The sequence below is a fragment of the Piliocolobus tephrosceles genome, chromosome 17 (genome assembly GCF_002776525.5).
Source record: "Piliocolobus tephrosceles isolate RC106 chromosome 17, ASM277652v3, whole genome shotgun sequence".
In the NCBI taxonomy this organism is placed as follows: domain Eukaryota; kingdom Metazoa; phylum Chordata; class Mammalia; order Primates; family Cercopithecidae; genus Piliocolobus; species Piliocolobus tephrosceles.
In genome coordinates, this window is record NC_045450.1 from 74,629,592 (window position 1) to 74,651,943 (window position 22,352).

General features: G+C 57.8%; 1 protein-coding gene across 3 annotated transcripts; it reads left to right on the forward strand.

The window, feature by feature from the left end:
* Positions 1-3,674: 3,674 nt before the first annotated feature.
* Positions 3,675-19,691, forward strand: LOC111553873 (tubulin beta-3 chain). Of its 3 annotated transcripts, XM_023228992.1 has the most exons (5): positions 3,675-4,624; positions 4,994-5,141; positions 16,485-16,593; positions 17,393-17,503; positions 18,320-19,686. In XM_023228992.1, the coding sequence occupies exons 1-5, from the start codon at positions 3,675-3,677 to the stop codon at positions 19,393-19,395; spliced, it is 2,394 nt and encodes a 797-aa protein (XP_023084760.1). In that variant the 3' UTR covers positions 19,396-19,686. The 3 variants fall into 3 exon arrangements, with proteins under 3 accessions (XP_023084760.1, XP_023084761.1, XP_023084762.1); XM_023228993.2 differs by lacking the exons at positions 3,675-4,624; positions 4,994-5,141 and adding an exon at positions 7,724-7,852 and having other exon boundaries at positions 18,320-19,691; XM_023228994.1 differs by lacking the exons at positions 3,675-4,624; positions 4,994-5,141; positions 16,485-16,593 and adding an exon at positions 7,796-7,852 and having other exon boundaries at positions 17,401-17,503; positions 18,320-19,395.
* Positions 19,692-22,352: the final 2,661 nt, after the last annotated feature.

Below are 22,352 nucleotides of genomic sequence, written 5' to 3' on the forward strand. Positions count from 1 at the left end.
TGTGAGGTGCTGTGGACGTCGGGGGCCTCCTGGGGCCCTCACACCAATGGAGCCGTCTTCCTTCCCCAGGCAGGCTCGGCCTCCGCACACCCTGGGACCCATCTCTGCCCTGTGCTTAGGCTGGAAGCACAGCGTGAGGGGCAAAGGGCATGGGAAGCAAAAGGCTAGACTGAGGCTGAGGCCGTGTGGCTGCGGCCAGGCACCAGGTCCTGTGGCAGCGTGGGCAGGGCGTGCGGTCCCCTCTGAGCAGCGGGGGCTGCGGGTGCTACCAGAAGCAGGTCTCCCAAAGCTGCAGATACGTCCCTGCCCGTGGTTCCCGGGTGCACTCCGCAGATGCGCCTGTGTCCGTCAGACGGTGTAAGAATCTCCCAGCAACAGTCGTGGATAGGGAGTCTGAAGCCACCAGATGCCACGTGGTCTGTTCACACCGTGGACACCACAGTCTGAGGCAGAGGATTGCAGCCACCGGCATGGGTGCACCTGAGCCAGAGAGAGTAACTGGGACACCATCCATGTCATGGGCCAGATGGGCCGGCAGCGACTCCCTGGGGCCGTTCCGGGTGGGAACGCTGTGTCGGTCTGGTGCTACTTATGTGGCTGGTTCAGGTCGGGCATCCCTCACCCTGCATATTTATCATTGGTGCATTTTTATCTATGTTGTACCTCAATTAAAAGATTTTAGGGCTGGGCGCAGTGGCTCACGCCTGTAATCCCAGCACTTTGGGAGGCCTGAGGCGGGCAGATCATGAGGTCAGGAGTTCAAGACCATCCTGGCTGACACGGTGAAACCCCGTCTCTACTAAAGATACAAAAAATTAGCCGGGCATGGTGGCGGGCCCCTGTAGTCTCAGCCATTCGGGAGGCTGAGGCAGGAGAATGGTGTGAACCCGGGAAGCGGAGCTTGCCGTGAGCCAAGATGGTGCCACTGCATTCCAGCCTGGGTGACAGAATGAGACTTCATCTCAAAAAAAAAATTTAAAGCAGACAGGGTGTAGGGGCTCACCCCTGTAATCTCAGCGTTTTGGGAGGCTGAGGCGGGCGGATCACCTGAGGCCAGGAGTTCAAGACCAGCCTGGTCAACATGGTGAAACCACATCTCTACTAAAAATACCAAAATTAGGTGGGTGTGGTGGCGGCGCCTGCAGTCCCAGCTACTCAGGAGGCTGAGGCAGGAGTATCGCTTGAACCCAGGAGGCAGAGGTTGTAGTGAGCTGAGAATGTACCACTACACTCCAGCCTGGGCAACAGAGTGAAACTGTGTCTCAAATAAATAAATAAAAATTATATATATACACACACACACACACATTTTTTTTTTTTTTTTTTTTTTTTTTTTTCTTATTTCCCCCTTTTTTCCCCGGCGGGGGGCAGGGGTGTGATTTCGGCTCACTACAATCTCTGCCTCCTGGGTTCAAGCAATTCTGCCTCAGCCTTCCGAGTAGCTGGGACTGCAGGCACCCGCCACCACACCTGGCTAATTTTTAAATTTTTAGTAGAGATAGGATTTCACCATATTAGCCAGGCTGGTGTCGAACTCCTGACCTCATGACCCGCCCGTCTCAGTCTCCCAAAGTGCTGGCATTACAGGGGTGAGCCACCGTGCCTGGCAATAATGATTTTTTTTTTTTTTTTTTTTTGAGACAGAGTTTTGCTCTTGTTGCCCAGGCTGGAGTGCAGTGGTACAATCTCAGCTCACGACAACCTCCACCTCCTGCATTCAAGCAATTCTCCTGCCTCAGCCTCCCGAATAACTGGGATTACAGGCGCCCACCACCATGCCTGGCTAATTTTTGTATTTTTAGTAGAGATGGAGTTTCACCATGTCGGCCAGGCTGGTCTCAAACTCCTGACTTCAGGTGATCCACCTGCCTTGGGCTCCCAAAGTGCTGGGATGACAGACGTGAGCCACCGCACCCAACAATAATAAAAAATTTCAAAGCAAAAATAAAGATTTATAAGTTGTAAAATGCAGATGTAACAAATGAGTAATATTTACTGTATCGGTAAATATGAATAATATTAATGTGCTCACGGAGGTGGCTTGTGAGTGGTGTGAGCATTTCACGGTCAGAGATTGGCAGTCGGGCGAGAGGATGGATTTTAACTCGAACATCACAGATGCAAACACTGAACACCCTGACGCGGGCAGCGCCTGCACCGTTGCCTCCTTCTCTGCACCTGTAAATGGGGTGAATAATTTCATCCCCCTCCCGCTTCCACCTTCAGAAGGTTTTTTGTCGGCACAGAGGCAGTCTTCAGAGAGGAAGTGCTGGGAACGCCCCGGAGTAAACCCAGGAAGATGCCTGCATTGGGTGCTGTGGCCCCTCCCCACCGCCCCTGCTGGGTCTCGGGCCATGCCCGCCTGCTGTGAACCCCTGCAGAGCACCACGTGCGAGCGCTGGCTGGAGGTCTGCCTTTGATGTGGCTCTTGGGGCAGGGCCTGTGGTGCCTTCCACAGCGGAAATGGGGCGCCGCCTGGGGAGGGCAGGAGCAGCGTCCCGGGTGCCCCTGTGAGGATGAGCGAGGAGATGACTGGAAGGTCCTGAGGACCTCATCAGGGTGCCCCCAGCCCGTCCGCTCCCATGAAGCGACACCCCCAGCCCCAGGGCTGCAGCTGAGAGGGTCGCTACTCTGGCTGGGCGAGGCTGGGCCCTTGGGGGCAGGGGCCAGAGTGGCCTCAGGCTCTGTGAGATGCTAAAAGCACCAACTCCTCTGGGGCTCACTCGCATTGGGCCGTTTCACGCTCTGCCCTGGCCAGAAGCCCCCTCACCCCCAGCGATGTGCAGTTCCTGCAGGCTCACTCAGTTTCCAGAACTTTAATCATTGGAAAGTTCTCCCTGGTCCCGCCCCCAAATCTGCCATGAACGTTGACAGCTGAGTTGCTGCCCCACGCATGCTTTGGCTCAGAGCAGAGGGTGCCCTGTCCTCATTGAGCTGCTGACGTGGGGAGGGGTGAGGGGTGGAGCCTAGTGGTGCCATCCATGGCCAGTGATTGAGGCAGAGGAGCCTCTGGAGGGGGCAAGTCCTGGGGAAGCCCCGGACTCCTAGCGGGGAGGTCAGGTGGGGGCCCTGGTGACCAGGACAGACTGTGGTGGTTTTTAACGTAAAGGAGATATGCTACGTGACAGACCCCCGGGGTGCTGCGCACTGCCTGGTGGCAGGCGGGTCGTGGTGTGCGCTCACGCCCCTGCCACGTGCCCATCATGTGCCCGCCCTCAGGGGGAGGGGCTCCGAGGATGACTTTTTAAAATGCAGGGAAAGGCTCCATTCTTCCCAGAACCTCAGCCCAACCCTGGCCCAGGGAGTCAGGAGACAGAGGCCAGGAGGGGGCCAGAGGTGTTGAAATGTCCTGGGGACCTGAGCAGCCACCAGGGAAGAGGTAGGGAGGGAGCTGAGGACCAGGCTTGTCCACACTGGTTGTGAGATGCCTTGAGCCCAGAGGGTTGATGCCAGGAGGTATCTGGACTGGCTGGGCCATGCCTGGACTGACCTGTCCAGCCAGGGAGAGGGTGAGTGTGAGGGCAGACCTGGGGGTGCCCAGATGCATGGAGGCAGGTATGGGGGATACCCAAGGCCCCCTGGCAGCACCATGAGCTAAGCAGGACACCTGGAGGGGGAGACCTGTGGGGACCTGGGGGCCTCCAATGACCCCTTCCTGCTTCCTGGACAGGACTATGCCTGTGCAGGGATCCCAGAGAAGACTCCTGGGCTCCCTCAACTCCACCCCCACAGCCACCCCCAAGCTAGGGCTGGCTGCCAACCAGACAGGAGCCCGGTGCCTGGAGGTGTCCATCCCTGACGGGGTCTTCCTCAGCTTGGGGCTGGTGAGCTTGGTGGAGAACGTGCTGGTGGTGGCCGCCATTGCCAAGAACCGGAACCTCCACTCACCCATGTACTGCTTCATCTGCTGCCTGGCCCTGTCAGACCTGCTGGTGAGCGGGAGCAACATGCTGGAGACGGCTGTCATCCTCCTGCTGGAGGCCGGTGCACTGGCGGCCCGGGCTGCCGTGGTACAGCAACTGGACAATGTCATTGACGTGATCACCTGCAGCTCCATGCTGTCCAGCCTCTGCTTCCTGGGCGCCATTGCCGTGGACCGCTACATCTCCATCTTCTACGCGCTGCGCTACCACAGCATTGTGACGTTGCCGCGGGCACAGCGAGTCGTCGCAGCCATCTGGGTGGCCAGTGTCCTCTTCAGCACGCTCTTCATTGCCTACTGCGACCACGCGGCCGTCCTGCTGTGCCTTGTGGTCTTCTTCCTGGCCATGCTGGTACTCATGGCTGTGCTGTACGTCCACATGCTGGCCCGGGCCTGCCAGCACGCCCAGGGCATTGCCCAGCTCCACAAGAGGCAGCGCCCGACCCACCAGGGCTTTGGCCTCAAAGGCGCTGCCACCCTCACCATCCTGCTGGGTATTTTCTTCCTCTGCTGGGGCCCCTTCTTCCTGCATCTCACACTCATTGTCCTCTGCCCCCAGCACCCCACCTGCAGCTGCATCTTCAAGAACTTCAACCTCTTTCTCGCCCTCATCATCTGCAATGCCATCATTGACCCCCTCATCTATGCCTTCCGCAGCCAGGAGCTCCGCAGGACGCTCAAGGAGGTGCTGCTGTGCTCCTGGTGAGCGCGGCACGGGCAGCCTTCAGCTGGGCAGAGGGAGGTGCTGATATCGTGTGGCCTGGTTTCTGTGTGACCCTGGGCAGTCGCTTACCTCCCTGGTCCCCATTTGTCAAAGAGGATGGACTGACCTCTGAAGGTGTTGAAGCACGGACTCTTCTGGGACCAGGGAGAGGGGTCCCTGCAAAACTCCAGGCAGGACTTCTCACCAGCAGTCGTGGGGAACGGAGGAGGACACAGGGAGGTTGTGAGGCCTCAGGCTCTGGGCACCAGGGGCCGACCTCAGGCTCCTGAAGAGACAATCTCCGCCCACTCCTGGGGCACTCCACCTGCTCCAGTGGGCATCCACCCCATCCCATCTTTGCTGCCAACTCTCAGGACCTGTGCCCTCGTCAGCTGGGATGTGGAGGCTCTGGGTGGAAGAGTGTACCAAGAGCTACTCCCACAACAGCCCCAGGAGAAACGACTTTGTGACCAAAAAGCTTCAGCCACAGTCATGCAACGGCTTCCGCAAAAGGAAGTGAAATCCCCGCCTCAGGCCAAGGGACCAGGTTTGCAGGACCTCACAAGTGGTGTGGGGCTGAGTCCTCCTGAGCGCTGGTTCTAAGGCTCAGACTGGGAACTGGGGCCTCAGCCTGCTTTCCTGCAGCAGTCACCCAGGCAGACCGCCCTGGCAAATGCCTGACTCAGTGACCAGTGCCTGGGAGCACGGGGCCAGGAAAGTCTGGTAATAAATGTGACTCAGCATCACCCACCTTAGCCCCTTCCAGAAAGTGCTTGAAGTTTGCGGGTGGAGGGGTAGGGGAGGGGAAGGTGGGCAGGGATGAGAGTCAAGAGAGGGAAGAAAGGAGTCCTGGAAAACGTGGCTGCCTCCCCAGGTGAGGAAGCCACAGCCCCAGAGGCCCCGAATGCCTGGGGAGTGTGGAGGTCCCAACCAGGCTTGCGCTGACCCTGCTTCTCAGGTTGCTCTCCGTGCTTACAAACCCCAGCCTAGAGGAACGAGGAGCAGGTGCAGCAGGGCCCCAGCCCCTCCACTCTGACACTGTCCCAGCTACAGGCGAGGTGGGTGCCCAGCCCTCCATGTGACCACAGGTGACCTCAGCTGGGACACTCTCCTTTGCTGGCCCTGGCCCTGAGTCCCTCCAGCCATGATGAGCCGTGAATGGGACCATCCCTGTTCACTCTGAGATGCCTGGAAGGGGGCTCAGTGCAGGCGAGCTGGGGGCTGGGTCTGCTGTCTGTCCAGCACTGCCATTCTGGGAGTGGGCAGCTGGGGGTGGGGGGTGGTCTGTGTTGAGCCAGTCCTGGGAAGTGCTGGATGTGAGGCCTCTGAAGATGAGGATGAGGCAGAGGCCCAGCGGTGGACAGGTCCCTGGGAATCAGTGCCTGGGGATGAACTATGCTGCCTGGTGCTGGGGAGCAGTGGAGCCCCTGGGCCATCCCTCTGCTGAAACCTGGGCATCTCGCTGAAGAGACCAACTCCATTTCCTCTGCAGACGCTGAGCACTCAGTCACCCCCTTCCTGGAACAGGCTCAGTGGAGGCTGCGGGGCTGCCATCAGCCAACTCCTAGGCAGGCCCAGTCAGCAGCCCCCTGGCCAGCCCCACCCCTGCGTCAGCTCCAGCCCTGACTGCCAGCCTCAGAACTGGGAGCTGCTTCCTGGCAGGGCCCGCCTGTGCTGGGAGACCGGACGGTGAGTCAGCCTTAAGCCTGGCACCAGAGCTCTCTGAGGATGGAGCAGGGGTTGGCTGGCCTGAGGCTGCAAAACTTTCCTCATGGAGACAGGCAGGCACCCAGATGCTCACCCAGGACTCCCTTGAACAAGGATAGGGAGGAACCCCAGGCAGCTAGATACCAGCCACAGCCACTTGAGCACACTGTGGGGCAGGGAGGGGCATCTCTTGAGAACAAAAGATCCATTTCTCGACTTTTCAAATTGGAGAGCTTCTTGAGAGAAAAGAGAGACAGGGACAAGGCCATGCCACCCACACAGTCCTGTGCACACAGACCGGACACAGGCGTCCACAGGAGGGTTTGCAGCTGCTCATTGTGTGAAGTGAATGCTGATTTGGGGGCAGGGGGTCGTCTGTGCATTGTGCACTGTCAGACCCTTCCTGAAGGATTTTTGTTACTGAAATATCAGAAGGTCCTTGTTATAAGGTAGTGTCACTGTAATATCTGGCCCAGGAGGAGGTCAGTGCTGTGCGGGCAAGTCCTTCCCTCCCTCCCTTCTTCTCTGACCAGTAGACGCATCTCCAGTTGTTCCCCTGAGGCCCCCCTGCAGCATTCTCCGACATCAGGGAGTGAGTCAGATAGAAGCCGCTGTCCACCCTCCCCCACCCTGGCCGGGTTCTTGCCTGGCTTGTGCGTCCTTGTGACAATTCCTGACACCGATGCGCACCGGGCAGTGGCACGTCCAGGTGCTGTGCGCGGCCGGGCCCACAAAGCTCCTTTGGCCTCTCACGGCAGCCCCTTGGGGGAGGGGACCAGGTGGCCACCCCCACTGCGGAAGCCGGCGACCCACGGAGCTCGCTCTCGGCCGCCGCCATCCCTTTGTGTCCGCGCCCTTCTGAGCTCTGATCGGACGCTTTGTTTCTTCTCAGTGGGTTCAGAGCCTGCGCCGACCTTTACCTACCTCCCCCACCCAAAATCGGCAAAGCTCAGAGCACCTTGTCTGCCAAAAGACAGGGAGCTGGGAAGGTGCGGCTCGGTCCCTAAACCGGCGTGGGGATAAAGACCCTCCTTACAAAGCCGCAGGGTGGGGCTGTCGCAAGGGCGGAACCGACGGGGTAGCTGGGGGCGGGGTTCCCAGGGCCAAGACGGGCTTCTATTGTCCTCCCTGGAGCCCGGCACCCCCACAGGCAGCTCCTCTGGGAGGCAGCCCCTCCCTTCGAGTGCGCGGGGCCCCCAGACCGCGCCCGGCCCTGCGCTGGGGGACGCTTGGCTGCGGGAGGGGCGCCGCATTGCGCGCGGCGGGCGGGGACGCGCGGTGCGGGGCCTGCGGGCCGGGCGGGATTCTGCGGCGGCGCCTCCCGATTGGCCACCCGCGGTGACATCAGCCGATGCGAAGGGCGGGGCCGCAGCTATAAGAGCGCGCGGCCGCGGTCCCCGACCCTCAGCAGCCAGCCCGGCCCGCCCGCGCCCTTCCGCAGCCGCCAGCAAGACGCGCCCAGCATGAGGGAGATCGTGCACATCCAGGCCGGCCAGTGCGGCAACCAGATCGGGGCCAAGGTGAGGCTGCGCGTCCCGGCCTGTCCCGGGCCTCGGGGCGGGAGGAGGGAGGCGCCGTGCCCCGCGGGCCGCACCTCCAGCCGCCCCCGCCCCTGCGAACCTGCAACAAAGGGATGCGCCCAGCGTCGCGCCGGGCTGCCGGGACGCGGGGCCCCCGCCCTGGGACTCTCGCCCGCACCTCTCCTCCCCTGCCCAGGTGACCTCGGGCTGTCGGGGCGCAGCTCACGTCAGTCGCGAAGCCTCAGCCTCCTCCACACCTGCGCCCCCTCCACACCTGCGCCCCCTCCACCAGGCCTCCGCAGGTGCAGCTAGGAGCCCTGTCTGGGCGTGGCCCTCTTTTTTGGGGCCGCAGCATAGCCTTGAGTGAGACGGGTGGGGTAGGCAGATTTGGGTGGGCTGGGGTTCTCCTCACAGCCTTGATTCCCTCGGCCCGAACCCCCCACTGGAGGAACTGAACGTCCCCGGAGAGGCTAGAGCCGCCCCGATGTCCCCAGCCTGCTCCAACTCCCCTCGGCGTCCTAGCCCCACCCTGTCCCTTTGTTGGAGGGATTGGGCCTGGACTCGAGATGACCTTGGTCCGGGACCAGGCTCTCCATCGGCGCAACCGCTCCTGGGCAACCCCTGCGGGGCTTGACCGCGCCCACCCAGGGTCTACCAGTCTGGGGATTGGATGTGGGAACAAAGCCGGGCTGTGGGGTGTGGAGGCTGCACCGTGGCGCGCCCCTCCCTCCATTGTTAGCCCACCTCGCAGATGTCGGGGCCAGGCAGGAAGGGGCGTTGATGCAGCTCTACAGGGACCCCCGTCTAAATCATTAAGGGGACGTCTTGTCCCCTGGTCCTGGGAGGCTGTCCCTGACCCAAGGTCACACAGCAGGTGCGAGAGAGCTGGGCTGGCCCTTGGTTCTCATCCCCTGCAGGAGCCAACCTGGGGCTCGGGCGGGGCGGGTGGGGGTTCTGCTTGCCAAAGGATCTACCCTCCGAACAGTGTTGGAGAACGGCGGATGGGTGAGGCTGGCTTTGTCAGGACCAAGGCCAGGGACCCAGCTCAGGGCTAGTGCAGCGCTGATTCTGGGCAGGAGGGGGTGGAGGAGACGGTCCTGGAGGGGAAGGGGCCAGAGAAAGGCTTCCTCGGGAGGCTGTTGCCACGGAAACCAGGCAGGAACAAAAAGCTAATTACAACAGGGCCAGCCACGTGGCTGACATGTAAATTGCAACTTTGGCTCTGGGTGGAGGCGCCTCTGAGGGTGGGAGGCCCAGTAGTGGGGAGACTCTAATCACCCAAGGAGACAGCTGTGCCTGCCAAGGAGAGCCTGGGGGAGGGGAGGCCTGGGGGACAGTGGCCTCAAATCAAACCAGGACTCCTGGAGCAGCCTCTGACAGCTGCTCTGGCCTGATGGGAGGGGCTGAGGGCTCATTAATGTGGTCACTGGGGCCAAGCCTGCCCTGGGCATCTGCTCCTGGGAGGGTCAGGGGTCGATGTGGGGAGGGAGGGCAGGCAGCCCTGAGGCCCACCTGGGGTTTCTTCTTCTATGACTGGGGGAAGTCAGTCCCACATGCAGACATCCCCTGAGGCTCCATGGGTGGCAGTGGCAGCCCTTGTCCCCTAGACTGCGTCCTTGGGCTGCCTTGTGCTCTGCTTCTCAACATTGGAGCCCTCAGTTTGCCCACTACTTTTTATTCCTTTTGAGGTTTTTCATAATTTGTTTTGTTTTAAAAATTAATACCTGGCTGGGCACAGTGGATCAGGAATCTCATGTAATCCCAGCACTTTGGGAGACTGAAGCTGGAGGATCACTTTAGCAAAGGAGTCCAAGACCAGCCTGGGTAACAAGGTGAAACTCCGTTTCAAAAAGAAAAAAAAAATTAGCCCGGCGTGGTGGGCCGCGCCTGTAGCCCCATCTACTTGGGAGGCTGAGATGGGACATCCCTTCAGCGTGGGAGGTCGAGGCTGCAATTAGCTATGACTGCACCACTGTACTCCAGACTAGGCGATGAGAGAGACCTTGTCTCAAAATAATAATAATAGTATGATTCTTTTTAACAATGCAAACAACAGAGAAGTAAATTTTCTTGGGGCGGGGGACGGCAAGAGCGTATTCCTTTCCTCTGCTGCCCTTGTGGAATCAATGGGAAGCAGCTCAGTGCTTTGCGTCCAGCCGCACCCTCGTCCTGGAAGGTCTCCAGGGGTCAAACGCGAATTCCCCAGGGCCAGGCCCCGTATAGGGGATTCGCCCCCTGATGGGAAGTTCCTTGGCCGTTCTCGGCCTCCACTCCCACAGCTGGTGGGGGGGCAGCAGCTGAAGGCGGGCAAGGCGGCTGCTTCTCTGTCTGGGGTCCTCGGGTGGTGCCTGGCTGGGCAGGAAGGAAGGTGCCCAGAAAGGTGCCCCTCTGGGCAGAGGGAAGTCGGGGTGACTCGAGGCCGGGAGCAAAGCCGGGTCCCGGGCGGTCACGCGGCAGCGCGGACGACTCACCGCGGTCACCCCTGCGCTGGGAGCCGCGCCCGCATCGTCTCGCGGGGATGAGGTAAGCCGGGCGCAGCCAGCCCCGAGGAGCCCCGAGGAAGAGAAAACCCGAAGCCCGGAAAGCCGAGCGGCCGCCTGCAGTCACCCTTGGGGGGCAGGGGCGGGCCGGGCTGTGCAGAAACACCGGGGCCCGCGGGACGCAGGACGCTGCCCCGCCGCCGCAGAGCCGAGTCTGGGCCCCCGGGGTCTCCTCTCCGGGGGCCTGTGCTCCTCCCTCCCCTGTTCGGGGCGGGGCGGGGCGGGGCAGCGCGGGGCGGGGAGGGGGGCCTTTGTCCTCCGCGCGGGCTTCGGCGCCGCCTCCTCGCGGCTGCTGGGCGGGGAGGGGCGGGGCCTAGCGCTCGCAGCCAATGGGAGACGGCGTCCCTGCTCGCCCCGCCCCCTCGCCTGAACGCCCCCTTGGAGCCGCGGGCCGGGCGGGAACCGCTTTCGGGTCCTGGAGGGGCTTGGAGGCCCCGGTCTCGCAGCCTCTTCTGCGGGGGCCACCGCTCCCACCTCCGCCGCTGCCACCTGCCTGGGCTGCTGCCGGCAGAGCCCGGCCCCGCTCTCCACAGGACCCAAGCGCGGCGCGAGGTCAGCACCAAGGACAGCGCCTGGGCCGAGAGGCTGGCCTCGAACGCCGGGTTCTGTGTTTTGTTTTTACGTTTCTGTTTTTGCTTTTTGTTTTTGGTTATGAGACGAGGTCTGGCTCTGTCGCCCGGGCTGGAGTCCAGTGGCACGATCTCAGCTCACTGCATCCTCGGCCTCCCGAGTGGATGGGGCCACAGGCGCGCGCTCACCTCCACGCCTGGCCACAAATTTTTTTTCTTCTTTTTTTTAGATGGAGTTTCGCTCTTGCTGCCCAGGCTGGAGTGCAGTGGCACGATCTCGGCTCGTTGCAACCTCCACCTCCTGGGTTCAAGCGATTCTCCTGCCTCAACCTCCTGAGTAGCTGGAATTACAGGCGCCCACCACCACGCCCAGCTAATTTTTTGTATTTTTTAGTAGTGACGGGGTTTCATCATGTTGGCCAGGCTGGTCTCAAACTCCTGACCTCAGGTGATTCACCTGCCTCAGCCTCCCAAAGTGCTGGGATTGCAGGTGTGAGCCACCATGCCCGGCCGATTTCCTTTTCTGTAGTGATGTTAACAATTTAGTTTATAAAATTGTATTTTATTGTTTCTTAAATACGTAACGTAGGCCGGGCATAGTGGCTCACGCCTGTAATCCCTGCACTTTGGGAGGCCGAGGTGGGTGCATCTCTTGAGCTCAGGAGTTCAAGACCAGCCTGGGCAACATGGCGAGACCCCGTCCCTACAAAAAATAAAAGACAAAAAAATTAGCTGGACATAGTGGCACGCTGGCCTGTGGTCCCAGCTACTTGGGAGGCTGAGGTGGGAGGATCACTTTGGGGAGGCAGACAGAGGTTAAAGTGAGCTGAGATCATGCCCCTGCATTCCAGCCTGGGCAACAGAGCAAGACCCTGTCTCAAAAAAAAAAAAAAAAAAGTAACATTTTATTGCTTTATCTCAAATTACAATTTTAACTACAAAAGTAATTAATATATTCTCGTTAAAAAAAAGTGAAATATTGCAGATAAGGGTGAAGTACACATTTAGCCACCTCTCTCTATCCAAGTGGGAACAAATTTCTTTTTCTATCCTTCTGGTCCCTTTTATTTAAGTGACCTGTGCATATGGTTTTAAAACTTTAAATAGTATCTAAAACCTTTTAACAAAAAGAAGCCAACATGTGCTGAATGTTTTCATGTCAAGCTTTGTGGTAAGGCCTTGATATGGGTACCATTCATACACCCATCTCACAGATGAGAAGACAGGTCCTGCGAGGCACAGTGCCTGGCCCACAGCCGTGCTCATGCTGGGCCCTGAATCCACTCTGGTCCATTGCTCCTGCTGCCCCGTGCCTCACTCAGCAGAGGACTTCCCATAGATGTGTTACTCTGTCCACCCCTCCTTTACAGGGGCTGGTGGTGGTGGGTTCCCTGGAACCACAAATTTGGGGTGTCCCAGTGCTTTGGGGAGCAAGGTCCCCAGCTCAAGTGGACTGCCAGCAACTAAATTAATGGAGGATCTTCAAAGACAGTATTAGGGAGGCAAGCAGCATGTGGGAAGCTTGGACGAGCCCTCAAATGCCTCCGTGACCTTTCTGGTTTTTTTTTTTTTTCAGACAGGGTCTCACTCTGTCACCTGCACTGACATGATCTAGGCTCACTACAACCTCCGCCTCCCTGGCTCAAGTGATCCTCCCACCTCAGCCTCCTGAGTAGCTGGGGCTATAGGCATGTGTCACCGTGCCCAACTTAATTTTTTTTTGGTAGAGACAGGGTTTCACCATGTTGCCCAGACTGGTCTCAAACTCCTGGACTCAAGTGATCCACCTCTCTTGGCCTCCCAAAGTGCTGGGATTATAAATATGAGCCACCATGGCCAGCTGATTTTTTGTTTTGTTTTGTTTTGAGATGGAGTCTCACTCTGTCACTCAGGCTGGAGTGCAGTGGAGTGATCTTGGCTCACTGCAACCTCCACCTCCTGGGTTCAAGCAATTCTCCTGCCTTAGCCTCCCAAGTAGCTGGGATTACAGGTGCCCACCACCACACCAGCTAATTTTTTTTTTTTTTTTTGAGATGGAGTGTTGCTTCTATCACTCAGGCTGGAGTGCAGTGGTGCCATATCGGCTCACTGCAAGCTCTGCCTCCCAGGTTCACGCCATTCTCCTGCCTCAGTCTCCCAAGTAGCTGGGACTACAGGTGCCCGCCACCACGCCTGGCTAATTTTTTGTATTTTTAGTAGAGACGGGATTTCACCCTGCCAGCCAGGATGGTCTCGATTTCCTGACCTTGCGATCTGCCTGCCTTGACCTCCCGAAGTGCTGGGACCACAGGCGTGAGCCACTGCACCTAGCCTAATTTTTGTATTTTTAGTAGAGATGGGGTTTCACCATGTTGGTCAGGCTCGTCTTGAACTACTGACCTCGTGATCCTCCCACCTCGGCCTCCCAAAGTGCTGGAATTACAGGGGTGTGAGCCACCGTGCCCAGCCTTTTTTTTTTTTTTTTTTTTAAGACAGGGTCTCACTCTTGTCCCACAGGCTGGTGTACAGTGGCTTGATCTTGGCTCATTGCAACCTCTGTCCCCTGGGTTCAAATGATTCTCGTGTGTCAGACTCTCAAGTAGCTGAGATTACAGGTGCATGTTACCACGCCTGGCTAATTTTTGTATTTTAATTAGAGACAGGGTTTTGCCATGTTGACCAGCTTGGTCTCGAACTCCTGACCTCAAGTGATCTGCCTGCCTCAGCCTCCCAAAGTGCTGGGATTACAGGCATGAGCCACCACACTCAGCTTGATTATTTTCTTGTTTTAGACAGTGTCTTGCTCCATCTCTGAGGCTGGAGTGCAGTGGTGCGATCTCCGCTTGCTGCAAGCTCTGCCTCCCAGGTTCATGCCATTCTCCCACCTCAGCCTCCTGAGTAGCTGGAACTACAGGCGTCCACCACCACGCCCAGCTAATTTTTTTGTGTTTTTTTAGTAGAGACGGGGTTTCACCGTGTTAGCCAGGATGGTCTCAATCTCCTGACCTCATGATCTGCCCGCCTCAGCCTCCCAAAGTGCTGGGATTACAGGTGTGAGCCACCACGCCTGGCCCTGATTCATTTTTATAATTTAAAAACTTAATGCAAAAAGAGTAAAACTTAGCAATGACAAAAATGCCCAAAAGGTGGAAAGAAATCCACCCCTGACCTTTGTGGAGAGATGACCTCTGACAACAGTCTCAGGGTGAACTGTCATGCCGGGACACTGTTAGCAGAGGCTGTCCATGTCTATACTGTTCATGTTATAATAATTACACTGTGTTTATTCTTTTTTTTTTTTTTTTTTTTTGAGACGGAGTCTCGCTCTGTCGCCAGGGCTGGAGTGCGGTGGCCGGATCTCAGCTCACTGCAAGCTCCGCCTCCTGGGTATATGCCATTCTCCTGCCTCAGCCTCCCGAGTAGCTGGGACTACAGGCGCCCGCCACCTCGCCCGGCTAGTTTTTTTTTTTGTATTTTTTTAGTAGAGACGGGGTTTCACCATGTTAGCCAGGATGGTCTCGATCTCCTGACCTCGTGATCTGCCCGTCTCGGCCTCCCAAAGTGCTGGGATTACAGGCTTGAGCCACCACGCCCGGCCACTGTGTTTATTCTTAAGGTTTTAAAAACATTTACTTTTAACAAATTTTCTTTGAAAAGCTACACTGTGCACATGATAAAATCCAACAGGACCGTAGGGCACCCCGTGAGAAGAAGGTTCTCCCACTCTGTGGCCCCTCCCCAGACACAGCCTTCCATACATCTGACAGACACACCCACACATAGAGAAGCACCCACAAACTGTTTCTTTCCTTCTTCTATTTGAGACGGAGTTTCCCTCTGTCACCCAGGCTGGAGTGCAGTGGTGCGATGTAAGCTCACTGCAACCTCTGCCTCCTGAGTTCATGCGATTCTCCTGCCTCAGCCTCCTGAGTAGCTGGGATTACAGATGCTTGCCACCATGCCCGGCTAATTTTTGTATTTTTAGTAGAGATGGGGTTTCACCACATTGGCCAGGCTGGTCTCGAACTCCTGTCCTCTGGTGATCTGCCCGCCTCGACCTCCCAAAGTGCTGGGATTGCAGGTGTGAGCCACTGTGTCCGGCCTACTAGAGGCACCTTAAAACATATCTCCTGTGTCTCCATTCCAAAGCACATCTTTGTTTGCACTCCTGGAGTCCTCCCGCATCAGCTTCCCAAAGTGCTGGGATTGCAGTTGTGAGCCACTGTGCCCGGCCCCACCAAATTGTTTTCTCACCTGCTGTTTTTTTGAGGAATCTTTTCTGCAGCGCATGACTCATGTGTAGAGCCCCTTGTGTGTTGAGGCCTTCATGCCCGTCAGCTCATCTAAAAGTCACTCCTGAGGAGTGAGGGCAAGAGGCATTGGGAGAGATCAGGCGGCCCCAGGAAGCCATCTGGTGTGTGTCCCAGGAGGGCTGCTGCCTGCAGACACTGCTCCCAGACGCAGCAGCCTTGGCCATCAGAGTGTCCCCCACGATGAGGTGGCAACTTCTCTGCAGGCCTTGCTCTCACCCAGGGGTGTGGGTCTCCGTGTGCACACATATGTGCTAATAGTTCTATGTTTGCCATATACCATTTATATGCCTTATGCAGATTAACCCACTTTAATCTCAAAAAGACCTGCTGTCATCATGCTCACTGTACAGATGAGGACACCGAGTTACAGAATCCTGGTGACCTGCGCAAGGTCACACAGCTGGGAGGGGTGGGGGAAGGGCCTGTGAAGCCAGCAGGCCCAGCCCCTGAGTCTAGGCTCTGCAGCCGTCTTGGGAGCAGAGTCTGAGAAGCACGATAGGTGCCTGTTCTAAGGGGAGAAAGGTGGAGGTGGCAGGTAGAGAGAGGATGACCCCTGGGAGCTGAGATGGCTCCACACGGACAGGCTGGGTGACCTCAGGCAAGTCGCTTCCCATTTGGGACCCCAAGGACCCCTCTGCAGACCCAGCTGGGGGTCCCTGATGAGGTTGGCTCTCAGGGTCCCTATGAGTCCCATTGGCTGAGGCCAGTAATGTCCCGGCACCATCACTGGACATGGTTTGCTCTGACATGGAGGGGCAGGTGTAGCAGCCAAAAGCGATCCTGAGCTCCGGGCCTCTGAACCCTGCCCTACCAGCTACTGTGGGTGTCTCTACACTCTCTCTCTCTCGGTTTCCTTTCCTGAAGAGAGAGGGGTAGTAAAAACCATCCCTAAGCGTTTTTATTTCCAACGCCCTTCGTGGAGGGATCAGCTGGCCCAGGCCTTTGCCAGCAGGTGCACAGCTGGGCCTGGGGGCCTGGGTGTGGGTCTGTTGAACCTTGACCCACCCTGGAGCTGTGGTCGGACTGGATGTGCAGGTGTGGAGGTGCATATTTATTAGGGCGATTTTCTGACAGATGACAGAGTGTGGGGCTCTCTTCCGAGCGGGGCTAGTGGAGGCCTTGGTTCAAAAGCCCTCATTTTGCACCAAGGGCTATGAGGCTTCACAAGGGAAAGGGCCTGACTGGGGTTATGGGCCGCCCGCCGACCCCTCCTCTCCCACTTTGTTTGCAGTTCTGGGAAGTCATCAGCGATGAGCATGGCATTGACCCCAGCGGCAACTATGTGGGCGACTCGGACTTGCAGCTGGAGCGGATCAGCGTCTACTACAACGAGGCCTCGTGTGAGTGGCTGCCCCAGCCTCCCCACCCCAGCCTCCCCACCCCAGCCTCCTCACCCCAGCCTCCCCACCCCAGCCTCCCCACCCCAGCCTCCCCATCCCAGCCCTGTACTGACCAGGTCTCCTCAGCATCTCTGTCCTCCTATGGGTTGGCTGAGATGCCAGCAGGCATAAGTGGATGTCGGGCATCCAGAGGCACAGAATAAAGACAACAAATCACAGTCACAAAAGTGAGAGCCAAACATATTAGTGCCATGAGGGCCTTTGCGTGTCCAGGGGCACATACAGGGATGGGACGGGCCAGAGACTTAGGAGGCTATAAGAGGGTCTAGAGAAGGGGTCACCTGGAGGGCTTAGTCAGGGGCTATTTAGCAACTGGTATAAAGTGATTTCCATATCAAAGTGGTGATACACCCCCCTGCCCACATGGACACGTGACTTAAAATTTTATTTAATTTAATAGAGTCAGTCTCAATATGTTGCCCAGGCTGGTCTTGAACTCCTGGACTCAAGTGATCCACCTGCCTTGGCCTCCCAAAGTGCTGGGAGTGCAGGCATGAGCCCCTGCGCCTGGTGGATGTGTGACTTGATCCATCCTGTCCTGCTCCGTCCTTACACATAGTGAGGCTTAAGGTGAAGAAAGTTGCTCAAGCTTGCCTTTGGTCCAGGACTCTCTGACTTCACAGTAAAGGCTCTTAGGATGTGAGCAGGAGGGTGGCAGGCAGGCAGAGAATTTAGAAAGAATGAGGGAGAGGCTCTGGCCCTCTGTAACCCAAATCACCGAGCCCTTCTCTCCCCTCAGCTCACAAGTACGTGCCTCGGGCCATTCTGGTTGACCTGGAACCTGGAACCATGGACAGTGTCCGCTCAGGGGCCTTTGGACATCTTTTCAGGCCTGACAATTTCATCTTTGGTAAGTTTCCCCTGCTCCAAGCTCTGATGGCAGACTGTATGACATGCAAGCCCAGGTCGGTGCACGAGGGCGGCTGTCAGAAATAAGGAATGGTCAGCTCCTCACATGATCTTGAAGGGTGAGAACTGATCTCTCCATTTTACAGCATCGGAGGTCCAGAGAAAGGGTTCTGTGGGGAGAACAGAAACCACTCATGCATTTCAAGTGGAATGAAGTATAAAGCAGACAGAAGCTTACAGAATTGCTAGAGAGCTGGTGAGACAGAATGGGGCCTCCAGAGGACTCCAGGGTCCAGGAGAGTGAGGCCTTGCTGCGGCCAAGAGGTCAGGACGTTCTCGTGCCTGTGTCCTGGGGCAGGGCCGTGGATGTGCCACACACACCGGAGGGCCTCGCTTCACTTCTGCCTTCCCAGCCTCAGCACACCCAACTGGTAGATGCCAGGTCGCATCCAGTGCCCAACTGCCAGGGATTCTGGGGTGGCTGTTTAGGCTCCTGGCACAGTCAGTCAGAAGGAAGGCGGGCTGGAGCAGGAGGGTTGATCTACTCACCCAGGATCCCCTCAGGAGGCAGAGCCTTGCTCTGGTGTGACCTCAAGTTCTCAAGACCCTGTCCAGAGCCCTTGTCCTGAGCACTCAGCAGCATTGACTCAGGGAAGCCACAGTGGGTATGAGAAGGGGTGCTCAGTGGGGTCTACTTTACAGAAGTGAGAATGGGCACAGGGCTGCCATGGCTGCCCTGGGATGTTCAGGCAGGGGCTGGAGGTCTGGACTGCAGAGTCCCTGACCCCTGTCCCCTACCCCTCTTCTCCCTGCACAGGTCAGAGCGGGGCTGGCAACAACTGGGCCAAGGGTCACTACACGGAGGGCGCGGAGCTGGTAGACTCGGTCCTGGATGTTGTGCGGAAGGAGTGTGAAAACTGCGACTGCCTGCAGGGCTTCCAGCTGACCCACTCGCTGGGGGGTGGCACGGGCTCCGGCATGGGCACGCTGCTCATCAGCAAGGTGCGTGAGGAGTACCCGGACCGCATCATGAACACCTTCAGCGTCGTGCCCTCGCCCAAGGTGTCAGACACAGTGGTGGAGCCCTACAATGCCACGCTGTCCATCCACCAGCTGGTGGAGAATACGGATGAGACCTACTGCATCGACAACGAGGCCCTCTACGACATCTGCTTCCGCACCCTCAAGCTGGCCACACCCACCTATGGGGACCTCAACCACCTGGTGTCGGCCACCATGAGCGGGGTCACCACCTCCTTGCGCTTCCCCGGCCAGCTCAACGCTGACCTGCGCAAGCTGGCGGTGAACATGGTGCCCTTCCCCCGTCTGCACTTCTTCATGCCCGGCTTCGCCCCCCTCACAGCCCGGGGCAGCCAGCAGTACCGGGCCCTGACCGTGCCTGAGCTCACCCAGCAGATGTTTGATGCCAAGAACATGATGGCCGCCTGCGACCCGCGCCACGGCCGCTACCTGACCGTGGCCACTGTGTTCCGGGGCCGCATGTCCATGAAGGAGGTGGACGAGCAGATGCTGGCCATCCAGAGCAAGAACAGCAGCTACTTCGTGGAGTGGATCCCCAACAACGTGAAGGTGGCCGTGTGCGACATCCCGCCCCGTGGCCTCAAGATGTCTTCCACCTTCATCGGGAACAGCACGGCCATCCAAGAGCTGTTCAAGCGCATCTCCGAGCAGTTCACGGCCATGTTCCGGCGCAAGGCCTTCCTGCACTGGTACACGGGCGAGGGCATGGACGAGATGGAGTTCACCGAGGCCGAGAGCAACATGAACGACCTGGTGTCCGAGTACCAGCAGTACCAGGACGCCACGGCCGAGGAGGAGGGCGAGATGTACGAAGACGACGAGGAGGAGTCGGAGGCCCAGGGCCCCAAGTGAAGCTGCTTGCAGCTGGAGTGAGGGGCAGGTGGCAGCCGGGGCCAAGGTCAGCAGTGTCTGACCCCCAGAGCCATCTTGCTGCCGACACTGTGCCCTGCTTTCCCCCTTGCCCTAGGGCTCCCTTGCCACCCTCCTGCAGTATTTACGGCCTCGTCCTCCCCACCTGGGCCATGTGTGTGCTGCTCCTGTCTGTCTTATTGCAGCTCCAGGCCTGACGTTTTATGGTTTTGTTTTTTACTGGTTTGTGTTTATATTTTCGGGGATACTTAATAAATCTATTGCTGTCAGATACCCTTGCTTGGTGCCAGAGATTTCCTTTTATTCTGGAAAGTTGTGTCCAGTGGGTGGAGGTGTCGACAGGGAGGCCCAGGTGGGCAGGCAAGAGCTCATCCTCTCCCAGGCTGGTGGCTGAGAGAGGCCTGCACTTGGGACCAGAGGGTGTCTCAAGACACAGTCCATGGGGAGACCCTGGAAACGGGGAACCCGAGAGAAGGAATGGGAAGTACCTAGATAAAGCCTCATTCTAGACTCCAAGATGCAGCCCTCCTGTGACTTAGAAACAAACCCACACTCATCCCCTGGTCTCCCACAGAGCGGCTTGCATCGGGAGATTTCTCCACCTCTCCGCAGGCTGCACCCCAAGATTTCTCCCACCTGTCTGCAGGCTGCACCCTGAGATTTCTCTGTAGGCTGAAAGCTGGGGTAGGTGGACCCTGCTGGGGTGGAAACTGACATGAGACCTGAAGCCTTGGGTGAGAACCAGGGAGGTATGGAAGGGTGCCCTGAGCGCTGCCTGAAAAAGATGGTGTGTTGGGTGTCTCGGGACTGGGCCCTGAGAGGGGCTGCTGGGGTCAGGGAGATGCAGCCACAAGACCCAGGCCTGGGCTGCCAGGAGGGACGTATCAGTCCACCCACCCCCGGCAGCCCCTTCCTGGGGTGCACGATACTTAGTGTCCAACCACACAGCCACCTGGAAGGCATGGTCTGTGGAGCTGCTCACCTGGTGCCCCACGTCCTCCTACAGGGACAGAGCCTGGAGCCGAGAGGCTGACTTCCTGAACCTTCCACAGCTGCCTCCCTGCCGCCCCGCCCCTTGGAAGTGACGGACATCAGCGGCCTTAGTCCCCAGGTTCTGCCCAGTGGTTCCCTGAGAGCAGCCCCTTCTTTTTCTTTTTTTTTTTTTTTGAGACGGAGTCTTGCTCTGCCGCCCAGGCTGGAGTGCAGTGGCCGGATCTCAGCTCACTGCAAGCTCCGCCTCCCGGGTTCACGCCATTCTCCTGCCTCAGCCTCCCGAGTAGCTGGGACTACAGGCGCCCGCCTCGTCGCCCGGCTAGTTTTTTTGTATTTTTTAGTAGAGACGGGGTTTCACCGTATTGGCCAGGATGGTCTCGATCTCCTGACCTCGTGATCCACCCGTCTCGGCCTCCCAAAGTGCTGGGATTACAGGCTTGAGCCACCGCGCCCGGCCAGCCCCTTCTTCTTGAATCACCCTTCAACATGGCAATGGGCTCAGAAGAAGACAGGCTGTGGGCACTGCGGGCCCTAGCTTCAGGTGCCAGGACTAGAAGCCCCAGAGGCCACCATCTCGAGTTCTGGCCCTGACACCCCCAGCGTGGACGGGGCCAGGGATCTGTCTCCTCTGCCAGCTGTTACTGTGTGACAAATCACCCCAAATCTACCTGAAACAGCGAGGGATCCTTTCTCTAGATACAGTGTGTTAGCTTCTCAGTGTCAGGAGGGGGCGACTGCAAGCTCTGGCACCTCCACACCTCACTCTTGGGGTTGTCCTCTGCACGGCTGCTCCGCAAGGCTGCCCGGCCATCCCCTCACATGGAGGGGTGGTGGCTGGAACCACTTCTTACATGGCACTGGTTCTTTTTTTTTTTTTTGGGATGGAGTCTCACTCTGTCACCCAGGCTGGAGTGCGGTGGCGCGATCTCAGCTCACTGAAAGCTCCACCTCCCGGGTTCTCGCCATTCTCCTGCCTCAGCCTCCCAAGTGACTGGGACTACAGGTGCCTGCCACCATGCCTGGCTAATTTTTCTTTGTATTTTTAGTAGAGATGCGGTTTCACCGTGTAAGCCAGGATGGTCTCGATCTCCTGATCTCGTGATCTACCCATCCTGGGGACCGTCTGTCTCTCAATAGATTGTAGAAAGAGGAGCCTCGGTTTGGGGCGGTTTCTCCCCAGTTGCACAGAGAATAGGGGAGCCGTTTAGAGAAATGATCTTTGGATTTGTAATCTGGTCTAGAATCCTGGCTCTGAGGGCCTTTTGTTTGTCTTTACTTTGTTGTGAGTTTGTATACACAGAGGAGATCCCTGAGAGCACCGAGGGTGGTTCCCGCAGACTCCCTGTTAGTCTGGTCCACCATATTCAGGGAGCCCAGAAGGAAGCTCAGCAGGCCTAACTCAGGACGACCGTCCTTTCTTCTGTCGTGCTCAGAGAGTGTCCAATAAACTGTGGGTCGGAGGTCATCCCACCCACTTGGAGTGAATCAAAGGTAACAGGGGCCAAAGCAGGGCAAGTTTGAGCCTTGCCAGGTCGATATTGAACGCCGAGCAGGGTGACTAGTGTCTGGGTTTTGGCACATGTATTTTGTGATGGTTGGAATGGGAAAGGTTAATTTAGTTTCCCCCATGTAGCCTGTTGCAAAATTGAGAGGCTTTTGCCTGTGGTTCCGTTAATTAAAAAAAGATGACTTTCTTTAGTAACACCCCTTGGCCCCCACAGCTACGGTGCAGCCAGCAGGGTCACCAAAAACCACCCTGTTTTTCTGCAGCTGAAAGCTACAGAGAAAGGGAACCTGGAAACCCAGCGTGCCTGCAAAAGGGAGATATAATTTCTTACCAGCCAGGCTTCTGCCTCTCTCTTTGCACTAACCCGGTGGGTGAATGGTAGAAGTAACTGTTTGTCTCCTCTGGAAGGTTTTGATTAATAGGAAAAAGGGGACAGGCG

Bases quoted from the DNA above. Each gene is read 5' to 3' on its own strand.
- LOC111553873 (XM_023228992.1), top strand. From the start codon at position 3,675: ATGCCTGTGCAGGGATCCCAGAGAAGACTCCTGGGCTCCCTCAACTCC. The intron at 16,594-17,392 runs GTGAGTGGCTGC...CTCTCCCCTCAG, and splicing joins CTACTACAACGAGGCCTCGT to CTCACAAGTACGTGCCTCGG. The intron at 17,504-18,319 runs GTAAGTTTCCCC...CTCCCTGCACAG, and splicing joins GCCTGACAATTTCATCTTTG to GTCAGAGCGGGGCTGGCAAC.